Source organism: Filicampus tigris, chromosome 11 (genome assembly GCF_054856515.1).
Source record: "Filicampus tigris isolate MCC_2025a chromosome 11, RoL_Ftig_1.0, whole genome shotgun sequence".
NCBI lineage: Eukaryota > Metazoa > Chordata > Actinopteri > Syngnathiformes > Syngnathidae > Filicampus > Filicampus tigris.
In genome coordinates this window covers 21,975,832-21,988,716 of record NC_141227.1, presented here as the reverse complement: position 1 = coordinate 21,988,716, position 12,885 = coordinate 21,975,832, and the positions used below count along the sequence as shown (strand labels likewise).

The following is a 12,885-nucleotide window of genomic DNA, read 5'->3' as shown; positions in this document are numbered from 1 at the left end:
AGAAAAAATGTTCAACATTGCTGGTAGTGCTAACCCTTTAAGCGCCAAATTAGCAAAATTGCACCAAGACACATTGACAGTGTGTCTTTTTATCGCTAACCATTTTCAAATCGAAATAGTGATATCAAAAGTGAATATTTTACAGAAAAACCTCTGGCGGTTAAAGGGGAAATCTAGGTCCTATGCTAGCGGCACCTTGACCGTTGCAGCAAAGTGGTCGTCGGCAACGTCCTACAACGTTTTGTGCTGGCCGTTAGCGCGTCGGCTCTATTACATGACGAAAGAGAAAAAACGGCAATGTGAGTGGCCACTGGGTGAAAGGAGATTTTGGATATCAACTCAATAACCCATTTGGCAACAGTCCCGGGCTGCTTGTGCAAAGTGCTTCCGACTATAAAGCTTTTGTTTCGTTCCAAGAACTTGGGTGTATTTGTAGCACCCGAACTTTGTACTCCTGAAACCTTCGAGAACATGAGTCATTGGCCTGCGAAGCGTGCCTACTCTAGAACCGACTCTGAGGAAATGCTCCAGGATGGTGTTTTACGTGTTTGAGGGTGGGTAGGACAGGACAGAACAGGATAGGCGAAGTCTAGGATTGGAAAAGATGGGATAAGATTAGGAAAGTCACGGTTAGAACAGGACAGGAAAGGATAAGATAAGGTTTAGGCATGGATGTGACAGGACAGGATGGGACAAAATATGCAAAGGATTTGGATAGGACAGGACAGAGTTTAACAGACAAGCCTAGGCTGGGACAGGCTAACATCGGACAGGGAAAGAGACCTTCACACAGTGTTTGCTCGCTATTGTGCCACACACCAAAATGTGACATTCTCACATTTGCGAATCATATGAATCCATAATAACATCTGGATTAAAGTTTTATTTCACCTTTTTTTTTTTTTCAGTTAAATCCCTGTGAGTAAGTATGCGTAGTGTTACTGCTGCCAAGGCCTGCAGTGAGCCTCTTAATCTCTTGGGCAATCGATTGTTGAAAGAAACTCAAACATTCCATATGGCGCAAGTCGTTAATCTCTTTGCTGGGTGCAAGTCAGTGTTGTCGACTCGGTTTGGATGCAATGTCATTCTTACTATGGATAAAAAAAAATTTTTTAAAAAAGGTTGCAAAAAGATCTTGACAAATAATACCAAATGGGCAAAAACGGCTTTTCTGAATGTTGGTCGTGTCGCAATTTGACTCCATTATTGACCATTCGCCTCCCCGCCGCCTCACTCTGCCAGGCCACGCCCACCTCATTAGCCACCCCGCTCACCTGGGCGCACAGGTGCTCCAAATCAGCAATTAGCAATCCACTAATGAGGCCTCATCTCACTCACTCTTTGCCAGATCTCGATGCGTAAGACTCTCCGGCGTTCTTCTTTGGATGAATCTCCCCTTTTTGACCTTATGTGACCTCCGTGTGTCGTTATTTTCCTGAGAATCACCTCAAGCCCACTTTACCTGACTAGGATTTCTGCCTTGGCCCCTCCCACTTTCTGTTTAGCTGTTTGGTGTTGTGCCGCTATGACATCGCAGTGCGAGTTGTGCTACCAAGGGGAACAGCATCCAAGGCCTCGGAACTCTTCCAAAGTCTACAGACCCTTGTTCTGTCCTTGTCCTTGAGCTGTGTTCCTCCTTGCCCGGTTTTGTCTGGGACGGTCACGTCAGATATTAGAAGTCGTTGTCAATGACTATTGTGGTGCACTGCGTTTGAGTTCTACTCCGACCCATTACATAAAATTCCTTGGCTTAAAGTCGACAAATGCGGTATGACTTCCAGACCTAACCCTCGATAGATCAATGTTGTCTTCAATCCTGTTCCTCAAGGGCCTGTCCTGTCCTGCCTGTCGGGATCGTCATCCAGCTTCTGCAGACCTTGCTGATTATTTGATCATTTGAATCAGGTGTGTTGCAGCAGGGAGAGATGGGAAAAACAGGCAGGACAGTGGACCTCGAGGAACAGGATTGAAGACCCCTGATATAGAGAGACCATATGATTTTTATTTATTTAATTATTTTTTTTAATTTTTTTTTTTTTTTTTACAGTTTTAACCCACCCATATGCTTCAAACACGTTCAATCGTACTAAAACACATTTTCTAGCCTACATGCATGTGCCCTTAAGAGGCGGGACATGTTGGGGTGGCGTGTGACCTGAGCTAGTCAAAAACCAACAACAACAAAAAAAACGATCGCTTTAAAAATCACGGCATAACTGGTGCAAGGATGAAAAACTGCTCTAGTCATTCCCCCCCCCCATTTTTTTTTGTTTTTGTAGGGCTGTAAACCTTGGAGAAAAAAAATGTATTGCAGTGTTATATGGTGATAAAGCCTTACTGTAAATCAATGTCAGGTAGCGTTTTATGTATAAGCGCTCTCATGCTTATTTATGGGTGCTTGACAGTTTACTGGGAGCTCATGGGGGGGGGGGGGTAACTAAATATTCCTCTAACACACTGACATAGCATAGACATCCATCCCTCCGTTTTCTGTTTGCTTGTCCTCAAAGTCAAGCCAGCCGATTGCAGGGCACATCAAGACATCGAACCATTCGCACTCACGTTGACGCCGATGGACGACAACCGCCACTTGAACACAAACGGAGCGGCAACACATACAAAGGGAGCGCGCAACAATACTCGCAGACGTGTCCATTTGGAGAAACGCTTATTCAGGTGGGACCTTCGTGACGTTTAAGCCAATCACCGACAAAATTACAGATGCGATTAGTATTACTATTTTTGGGGGCGAGAGCGGAGGGCATTCGTTCATCTGATAAGTGCAATTGAAGTAATTAAGCCTTTTTTTTTGGGTGGGCGGAGGGAGTCGTAAAGCTGACAAATGGAAACGACCTGAGAATCTTTTAAAATGGCCCGATTTAACACGATTAGGTACTCGATCACCTACATTTCACAACATACCTGATCTTATAATCCCGACAAGGCACACGACACAATGTCAGGTTTGTTCACCCTGCGAGCGAGGGGCACCAAAAGCTACGAGCGATGACGTCGTCCACACCGAAGGTCCGGATTGGATGGCGTTTTTTGCACATTCGGTGTGATTATCTTCACGTTGGTGAGGCTGAACGTTTGACCTTTGAATCAACTCCTCAGACGGCTAACTGCTAGCACGGTTTTACGTCTGTGCGTGTTTCACTTTGTTGAGGGCAGCGCGCCTGTTTGACATCCCCGGTAGGGTTGTAATCGATTTTTCGTGATAGTTTTTATTTAGTTTTGAATTTAAATTCAGTTAATTTACATTTTTCAGAGAGGGTTTGTTAGTTTTAGTTAGGGCTTTTTTTCTGGCTTTGTTTTATTTTAGTTTTTATTAGTTTTAGTTTTTTTTTTAAAAAAGATATATGGAGTATTTGCAGAGTACAAGATAAAAAAACAAAAAGTTACTATGCATTGTGTAATAAAGTGAAGTAAACTACAATTGCGAAACAATTGTTTGACCTTCCTTCCTTCTGCACAGCCGTACAGTAATACTGAAATCAAGACATTTAAAATAAAATAAAAAAAAACTTTGAGATGTCGACAATGTGTAATCATAATTCATTATGTCAACGAAAGCAACACAAGAGAAGGTTACACAGTAGTCAGCAGTCACTAGCAATGAAGTATCCATTACATGTTCAAAAAGGAGTAGGAAGAAGTATGAACTTATCTAGTCCTACCGCTTTAATCTCCCTTACATGATCAATATATCAGTCATTTATCAATACGCTACAGCAGTTCTATGTAATAATACACATGCACTGCCCGGAAGTAAGTTATTCAATTTCAGAATTTTAGACTGTAGAAACAGTGCAGGACAGTGCTCCCCAACCACCGCTTTGGAACACCCCCCCCCCCCGCCCCCCTCCCGGAAGGCGCTCAAAAAAGCTCAAATAAAACGCACAAGCTAGCATCTCCGTCGCGTAATGCTAATATTAAATGATTAAATGCGCCAGCTAGCTAATGAGTAAACCAAACAGACGTAAAGGGCACCACTCGCACTCGCTCGACTTTTATGCCTTGAATCAGGAATGCTGAATGGAGAGGTGGAAGATGTATATACAGTACGTACAGTACTAGCAGGTGAGAGGCGCATTCTCCACATTTTACAGAATTGTGACTGTTTTCGGAGCCGAACGCGAGAATCGCGCTGTTTGCGGACACCTGTTGTGTGCACGTAAATTTGGAGGGCTCGCCGTTTGACATCATCATCAGCCTCCTCCTCGTCCTCGGCATCCTCGCCGCCACACGCGCGCATCCACGCGCGCGCGCGCGCGCGCCCACGCACACAAAAGGCTCGTTGTGTAACTAATTGAGAGGCTTTGCCGCGCACGGCGGAGGGCAAATACGCTTTAGCCGAAAGGGTTGCGCGGTTTTAAGACATTCCTGCGCGGATTGGGGCGACGCAACGCGAGGAGGGTGGTGGCTTTGCATAATCGACGGCATGCTTTTCACGTGAAATGGCCCTTTAAAAAGCCAGCGTCCTCCAATCAGGCCGAGGCACTGCGTGGACGGAAAGGAGGCGAGCGAGCGAGCGAGCGTGTGCGTGCGCGTGTTTGGGTTTTTTTTTGTGCGTGTGACAATTAAAGCTGCTGACAAATCGGCTCCGAGGATGGTCTCGTCGTACCCTTTGCCGGAGGGCTTCTCCGAGTTTGACGTCTTCTCCCTGGGATCATGTCTGCTGGTCGAGGGTGAGTGCTTTTTTTTTTTTTTTTTTTTTTTTTTTTAATTTATTTTTTTTTTGGGCGCGTGGAATGCTGCCGCGAAAAGCCCGCAGACGCTCACCCTCAGTGGGCGTGGGTGCCTTGCGCGCGTCATCTATTCCAACTCTGTAATTAGCACTCGGGTCTTTCTTTCTTTCTTTCTTTCTTTCTTTCTTTCTTTACTTATGCGCAATCGTTTCTTGCCATACTGTATTATCCGACGACGCGCAAATGTTTGCGGCGCGCGCGCGGTCCCCGAGTGACAGCTGTCATCACGTGTGTCAAAAGGTCTGATGGGCTTCTTCTTAAACGCGGTCACCATCGCCGCTTTCCTCAAAGTGAGGGAGCTGAGGACCCCCAGCAATTTCCTCGTGTTCAGTTTAGCCATGGCCGACATGGGCATCTCCATGAACGCCACCGTCGCGGCTTTCTCCAGCTTCCTCAGGTGAGTATACGTGCTTGCACAAGCTTCTTCCACGCATTTCTCGTCATCACCCATTTGGACAGTACTGTAATTACAAATTAAAAAAAAAAAACATTCATTTTTTTTTTTCACATAGAGGTCAACTTCAAAATAAATACCTCACCATTATTACAAACATTAAAATAGAGTCGCGGGGGTTTTATTCCTAAAGCGCATTTAATATTTTTTTTGTATTTTCTGAAGTTAAAAAAGACCGAATGTTTAAAAACGAAATAGTTGTTAAAGTTGAAATGCAAACATATTGAATGTTAAATACAACTGAACTGCACAGGACTTAAGGGGGGGAAATTGTCACTATCATTATTTGTACAATTTGAACATTTAATTCAGTTATTCTTTTACATGCCACTAGAGGGAGCCGGCATATTGCTACGTGTAGTACGAGACTGGTCTAATACGTTGAGGGCTTTATTAATCTCAGTGGTGGCAAGGAAAACAATACAAAGGAATAGTTCATGACTACATTTAGTGGATTTTTCATGTATCTCTACTTTATTTGAGTAATTATTTTTCTCACGGCTTTTGAAAACAGGTATCGTACTTTCCAGTTCTTACTTTGACAAAATGGACTTCTTTTTTTTCCAACCTTTCCGGATGACAGCACAATTTAAGAAAGTACGTAAATACGGCAAAAGGAAAAAAAGAATCGAAGACTAAATGGAAAAATAGATATAACATGGATGACATGTATCAAAAATGTTACGAACAATTATTTTACTCTTTCATTCTTTTTGGGATATTTACGTTCATTAGGCCTATTTTTTTTTAACATTTATATTCAAATCCTATTATGTTTTATCTTAAATAAAAATATTGTGTATACAACTGTTTCATACGATGTATTTTTATTTGGATTATTAATAGTTTTTCTTCTCTTTTAAACACTGCTGTGTCCTATGTGCCTCTGTAAAGTGAATTTCGCGTTTGGGGATCATTAAAGGATCATATTATCTTATTCTTACACATGGGGGCAAAAAAATGCCAAAATATGGATATGCATGTATTTTTTAAAATACTGGAGAAAATACATACAAAAATGACTTCTTTATTACAAATAATGAATGCTCTTCTGTTTATCAGATAAGCATTGTTTTTTTTTTTATTTTGTATTTTTTTGCCCCCTACGTATCTCCAATGTGTTTGTTTTTACCACCTTCGTTCCAGACAAACATCAAATACATGTATAACATGCAGCTAAACCAGTGGGTGGCGAGTAATTATTAATCGAACCAAACACATATCGGAACACCGGTGGACCCAAACATAGCAGAAATCGTAACGATAATCAAATGAGTACACTTAGGAATGAAATCGATCAAGAAGGTTGCGCGCCCAGTGTATAAAACGATGGGCTGATACGGATCATACGTACGGCAGGTACTGGCCGTACGGCTCCGAGGGATGTCAGACTCACGGCTTTCAAGGCTTCATGACGGCTTTGGCCAGCATCCACTTCATCGCCGCCATCGCCTGGGACAGATATCACCAGTACTGCACAAGTGAGTACTGACTGCGTCGGTGGTTGGCCAAATGTTGACACCGAGAATCACCTCAAAAGTGCGCCGCCAATTAAAATGTATCGCACACAAAGGTTAAACGAAAAACATTGTCTAGATGATATGAGGGGAAGAAGCGGTTCTAAAGGATTAAGTGCAAAGCACCGGAGTTAAAAGTTAAATACGACTAAACAAATGCAACGCACTTGATTAAAAGCAGCAGCATTTTGGAACAACTGGAGACGCTTGAAGGAGGACCGAGTGACTAAATTCTAGTCATAAAATTAATTTAAAAAATATATTAGTGCTGTCACTACAGTGGACAGCTATTTAAAAGTTGCTTTTGCCTATATTAATTAATGTAAATTTAAAAAAATATTTTTACCCCTTTCATGCATTAATTATGAATTAATGTTATTATTTAAAATATAGATATATTTCTTAGATTAATTAATTAATTGTGACAACCTTAAAATCTATATATATATATAATGTATATACAATTGTAATAGTTATGCTTATGTTTTTTTTTTGTACAAGTGTGTGGTAAAGAAAATATATGAGGTGTTAAAGCTTGGGAGAAAATTGCGTCATACGTTTGATGTCTTCATCTTTCACTTTGACATTGCATTTAAAAAAAAAAATGGAATTAGCAAATTAGCCCATCTGTTTTCATCCATCTCAGGGAGCGGCCATTTTGGCGTTTTGCATCAAAGCGCCCTCAGGCTCGCATTGCTAATAACGTCACGAGACCAAAGCCGGAAAAAAAAAGGCCAGCCGTCACGTTGGCAACGCGATCCCGACGGCACTTTGACGTCAATGCCAGAGGACGGTTTCGGAAACAAACGCCCCCCCACCCCCCCACCCCCCACCCTCTCCCCCGGAGATGGACGTAAACAGATGGATTCGTCTGCTTGCTTCTCATTCCGCAAAAGAGACTTGTCGGGGACACGCGGAACATCCAGGTGAAGAAAGTCCTGACCTAGCAATGAAGGGAACTTGCACATTCTCCTCAGGGACAAAGCTGCAGTGGAGCAGCGCCATCACTCTGGTCATCTTCATCTGGCTCTTCAGCGCCTTCTGGTCGGCCATGCCGCTCATCGGCTGGGGCGAGTACGACTACGAGCCCCTCAGGACCTGCTGCACTCTGGACTACAGCAAGGGCGACAGGTATCGATCCACGCGTTACGAGTCTCGCTCGTGTCCGCCGTACTGACTTGCGCGCCGTCGCCGTAGAAACTACGTCTCCTACTTGATCCCCATGAGCGTCTTCAACATGGCCGTCCAGGTGTTTGTTGTCATGTCCTCCTACCAGTCCATTGCGCAGAAATTCAAGAAGACTGGAAACACCAAGGTGAGTACAATTGCAAGCGTCCGTTTTCGAGATCGTTTGCTCGGGTCTCAAACTTTTGTTCATCGTGGCTGTGGGAGGAGCACACATCCTTCTCGTGTCATATCGTTTAATCGTTGTTTTTTTTTCATTTTAAACTCAACTAAACCAAACAATACGGCAAATAAACAACAATGATTTGTTAAACAACAATTTTGCTTCATAATATACTTCAACGCAAAATAAATTTTTCCCAGATTACTCGATTAATTGATGGAATAATCAATTGGATAGCCGATTCTGAAAATATTGGATTTCGTTATTTGAACAACAGACAAAAAAAACAATGTATATTTAAACCAAAATGTTCACTCGACCCATATAATTTTGTCTCGTGAAAGTCCGCTAGCTTAATGCTATCCTATAATGTGATACGCCATAGGCAGGCTAAAGTAAATTAGCATGGATCTTCCGGTAAATACAAGCAGGCCTCAGTGCTGCCTGGCATGTTGCTGTGGTGCAATGCGGTACTACATTGAAGCCACGCAATTGGAAATGGTGACATGAATAAAAAATGGCTAACACTGGTCAAAACAAAGTCGCACGTGATCACCCTTGCGATCCGGTAGCCAACAGAAGCGCAATTCTCCAAACCCGATTCCGTCCGACGTGCTTTGAAGTGACTCAGTGGGGGGAAAAAAAATGCAGGAATTCTCCCGCTATCACGCACATGCACGCACAAGCGCACGCATTCCTCATGAGCTCCTCATTGAGAGCGACACAACAGATTATGTAGGTCATCGTCAACATACGACCCGCCGCTTGTGTTCGCAATGAGGACAGGAGCTGACGGTCCAACGATGCGTGTATAAGGGAGAAAAGAACGGTGAGGAACGACTATATGCATGTACAAGGGGGGGGGGGGGGGGGGGGGGGGGGCGAAGGCCGTTTCGACTCGGTTAGTTGCCGCAAGCTATTTACATCACGTGGGGTTATGACTTGCAGATACGGACTTGCCTCGGCGGAAACACTTTTATTGCAACGTCAAAGACCTGCACGGCAGTACGATTGGACGACCACGTGTGGCCTATAAAACTTTTTGGATCAGTCGGACGCATATATTTAGCAGGCTAGCTAGCAGGAAACCACACGTTTTAATCAAACACTCTAATAATCTTCCATATTATTGACTGTTTATTGTTTCATAATAGACTTATATTATAATGAATTCTCTCTTTTTTTTTCAATTTATAAACTTAGTCAAGATCTGAGGCGTGACAAAAACATTGAGCAAAGACGTAGCTGGCCCAATACCAAACCCCTGATTATAACCGTTTTTTTTTGTTTTTTTTCACTGTTTATAAAGCCTTTATAACGCAATTATAAATGTTTTTTTTGCAATTAAAAAAAACGGGAGTCCGAATCAGAGCGGCAACGGCGACATTGGGCAAGGAATAGCCTGCCAAATAGTGAACCCTCGATTTCTAGCAATTCCCTTAAAGGTTTATAAAGGCGTTACCAAACCTTTTTATTATCCATTTAAAAGTAGAAGTCAGTAGCAGAACGATAACAGAAACATCGTGCGAGAAAGAACTTAAAAATAGTTGACTCGGATGAAAATCTTGTCAATTCACGATTTCGTACGTCAGTGCTTCGTAAAGGCTTTATAACACAAACCCTTCACTTGCGACATGTGAGGGGTACCTCGGTCTGTGCGCTGAAAGTCCCATAGCGTGTTTGTGGCTCTGCGCAGTTCAACCCAAACACCCCCCTGAAGACCATGCTGCTGTGCTGGGGCCCCTACGGCCTCCTGGCCTTCTACGCCGCAGTGGAGAACGCCAACCTGGTCTCGCCCAAGCTCAGGATGGTAAGAGCATCCATCCAGTATCATACGCACACTTTATCAGTCCACCTTGTCTCGAAAAAATACAAGCCAATTAAAAAGAAAATGATGACTATTATAAGAGCACAAAACGACCATAGTAAAATACTCAAAGCCCCCAAAAATATATACTGTATATCCAAAGGACTTGCAAGGTGATCAGTGATATTATTCAAAATGTCCAGTCAGCGTCGATACCGCAAAAGACAATTAAAAAGAAGTTATTACCACCAGATAAATACGTGATGTTGACATGATTAAAACACTCATCGATTGTTAATGATGTCATTGATTATTGTAAAACCTCTGACCTATATACTGCATGCAATATATGATTTTTTTTTTTTTTTTTTAGAGTTTTTCTTAATAGGATCATTTAAATATGGTTTTCTAATGAAGCATTTCCTAATTTACGGAAATAATCCCAACTATTAAAAACGGGGATAAACTTATCGGCTAGGTCTTCCCCAATTTTCCCAAAAAAAAGTTAGGGGTGAAACAATTGAATCTGTTAATTCCATAAATCAATAAAGCACCGAATGAAAACCTGGTTTTAAGGAAAACAGGACCACCTGGTGTAGTAGTGATGCAAACGGTGAAGGAAAGTGCAAATTGCAAATCAAAACGAGTATCTTGTTGGTTTGTATATCAACTTGCAGAAAGCGTTTGATACTGCCGACCGCAGACAATGACCGAGAACAGTAGAGAAATATGCGATATGAGATGTTAGCTTCTCAAGGGTGCAAAGCTACTCGGAAAAGAAACCGAATAACGAATAATAGTGGCTCAGTGTTTCACGGTCTTACTTGCGGAGTGCCTCAAGGATCAATGATCGGTCCACAACTGTTTATACTTGAGACGAATGGCAATTGCAGGCTTACAGGTTTATTTAAATGTCTTTTTTTTTGGGGGGGGGGGATAGCAACTACAACATCTCAAAATGTGGTTCGATGTAGGCCTATCCTGTATTTGGAATGAATTGAAAGCTGCTCAACGACCTTCTGACCTTCAGAGCGCTAACCCGCTTGTGATTTTCCCGCACACGTGCCGCAGATGGCGCCTATCCTGGCCAAGACCTCGCCCACCTTCAACGTCTTCCTGTACGCTTTGGGCAACGAGAACTACCGAGGAGGCATCTGGCAGTTCCTCACCGGCGAGAAGATCGAAGTGCCTCAAACTGACAACAAGTCCAAATAAAGTTAACGTTGCAAATGTTGCACAGCCATTTCGCTTGTGGTGGTTTTCTCGCACAGCTGCAGAAGTGGATGTGCTTTGTCTGTCTTATGTCGTTGCCGTGTGTGTGTGTGTGTGTGTGAGTGTGCGTGTCATGTCCGTAACATGCATTGTCCCTCATGCCCTGGCCTCCAATTAGTCATTTTAGTCGTAAAACATCATAGACGCTAAAATGTAATCCATTTATTTCTTAATTTGAAAACGAAATTGACGTTTTTTTCATTGAGGCTCACTTTGGGGTCACTTCCTGGTCATTTAGGGTCACTTCCTGTTCAAATTGGGCCACTTCCGGGTCACTGACTGTAGATCAGTAAGATAGTGGTTGGTTCATATTGTAATAAGTAATTGTGACTCAGTCAAAAGTTTAAGCATAAAGATAAGATCAAAGTTGTAATATTGCCACAATAATTGGAATATTTCGTTTTATTGTTTAAAATAAATTGCAACGTTATCCCCATACGATGACCTTATTTTTGTAATTTGACAAGAAAGACCAAATTAGTCCAATTATTTCGATTATAAGTCAGGATTCCGCCCTTTATTTTTTTCATTTTTTTTTTTACTTTTTGAATTGGTTCATATTTAGACAATGATTATTTTATTTTTGTAAATGTAGGGAAATTAAAAAAAAAAAAGTACTCTGGTGATTTAGTTAGAATGCATTGCACATTCAATTTAAATGAGAAACAAATGACCATCATTTTTTGTTGAAAAACAAAAAGCAAATGTATTGAAATTAAAAGTTAAAGACAATCGAGCTGTACTCGGGCAGTGATTGTTTCACACTTTGTGAATCTCCGTCCAAATTGATCGCGTTAAACAAGCACAAGATTCCCCGCGTCTCCCGTCATCTTATTTTCGGAATAACCGCCTCGGGGTGCATGCCGCTGACGAGCCAATGGTCACGCTCGATCCGGGTGTAGAATTCGCGATGATCGCGGAAAACAAGAAGATTTTTTTTTTTCCCTCGGAAAACCCCCCCAGCCGCCTCCCTCACCACAAATCAGAGATTAGTCAGCAGCTGCAGATTACGAGCACACGCCTCCAGACTTGCTTAGAAGCTCAACAAGTTTCTATACAACCACAAACACAATAGTGGGCTCTCACATAATTGTTTCCAATATTTAAATCGATCCTCATGAATATGAATTCTTCTTTCATCCCAATGTATGTGCAAATAAATAATGACATATTCCTTATGGTTTTTTTTTAATTATTTTTTTTATTGTGTCTCCTCCCAGAATCAATAACGGTATGACTATATTATTATCGACCACATATTGGTTCTCATATCATCATGATCCGAAAGCGGCAAAATGGAACAACAATCCACTCGTCCGGGATGGCCAAATTGGTTGGAAAACACTTTTGGAACCAGCGCCCTACAAATGGAAACTTTTTCTGTCGATCAACCTGATTGAAAATGACAACAAATGATGTCATGTGTTGAAAACTCGCTTTTAGTCCGACCCCCCCCCTCTCGCAATCCTCCCCCAAGCCCACAACGCCGGACTAACATAAAGAGAATGTGACCTGCGTGTAATTACGGTCAAGTGCAGGTTGGAGATAATAACACCCCGATGGTGGCGGCAGACACAAGGAAGCCCCCCCCCCCCCCCCCCCCCCGGTTGGTCTTGCTAAGCAGATTAACCGGTGACAGCCTCTCGGAGTCGTTATGTCATGACGCGCGCCGTCGTTTTCATTTTGTTGAAATTGCTTCGTGAACGTGTTACACCATCTCACTCGGACACTGGAAC

At 42.5% G+C, this 12,885-nt stretch overlaps 1 protein-coding gene across 1 annotated transcript; it reads left to right on the top strand.

Annotated features, from left to right (window-relative positions):
- Positions 1-4,331: 4,331 nt before the first annotated feature.
- Positions 4,332-11,120, top strand: rgra (retinal G protein coupled receptor a). The gene is made up of 7 exons (XM_086045201.1): positions 4,332-4,691; positions 4,992-5,148; positions 6,565-6,686; positions 7,700-7,853; positions 7,920-8,037; positions 9,767-9,880; positions 10,949-11,120. Exons 1-7 carry the CDS (start codon positions 4,613-4,615, stop codon positions 11,090-11,092), a joined length of 888 nt encoding a protein of 295 aa, XP_085901327.1. The 5' UTR covers positions 4,332-4,612; the 3' UTR covers positions 11,093-11,120.
- The last annotated feature ends 1,765 nt before the right edge of the window (positions 11,121-12,885 follow it).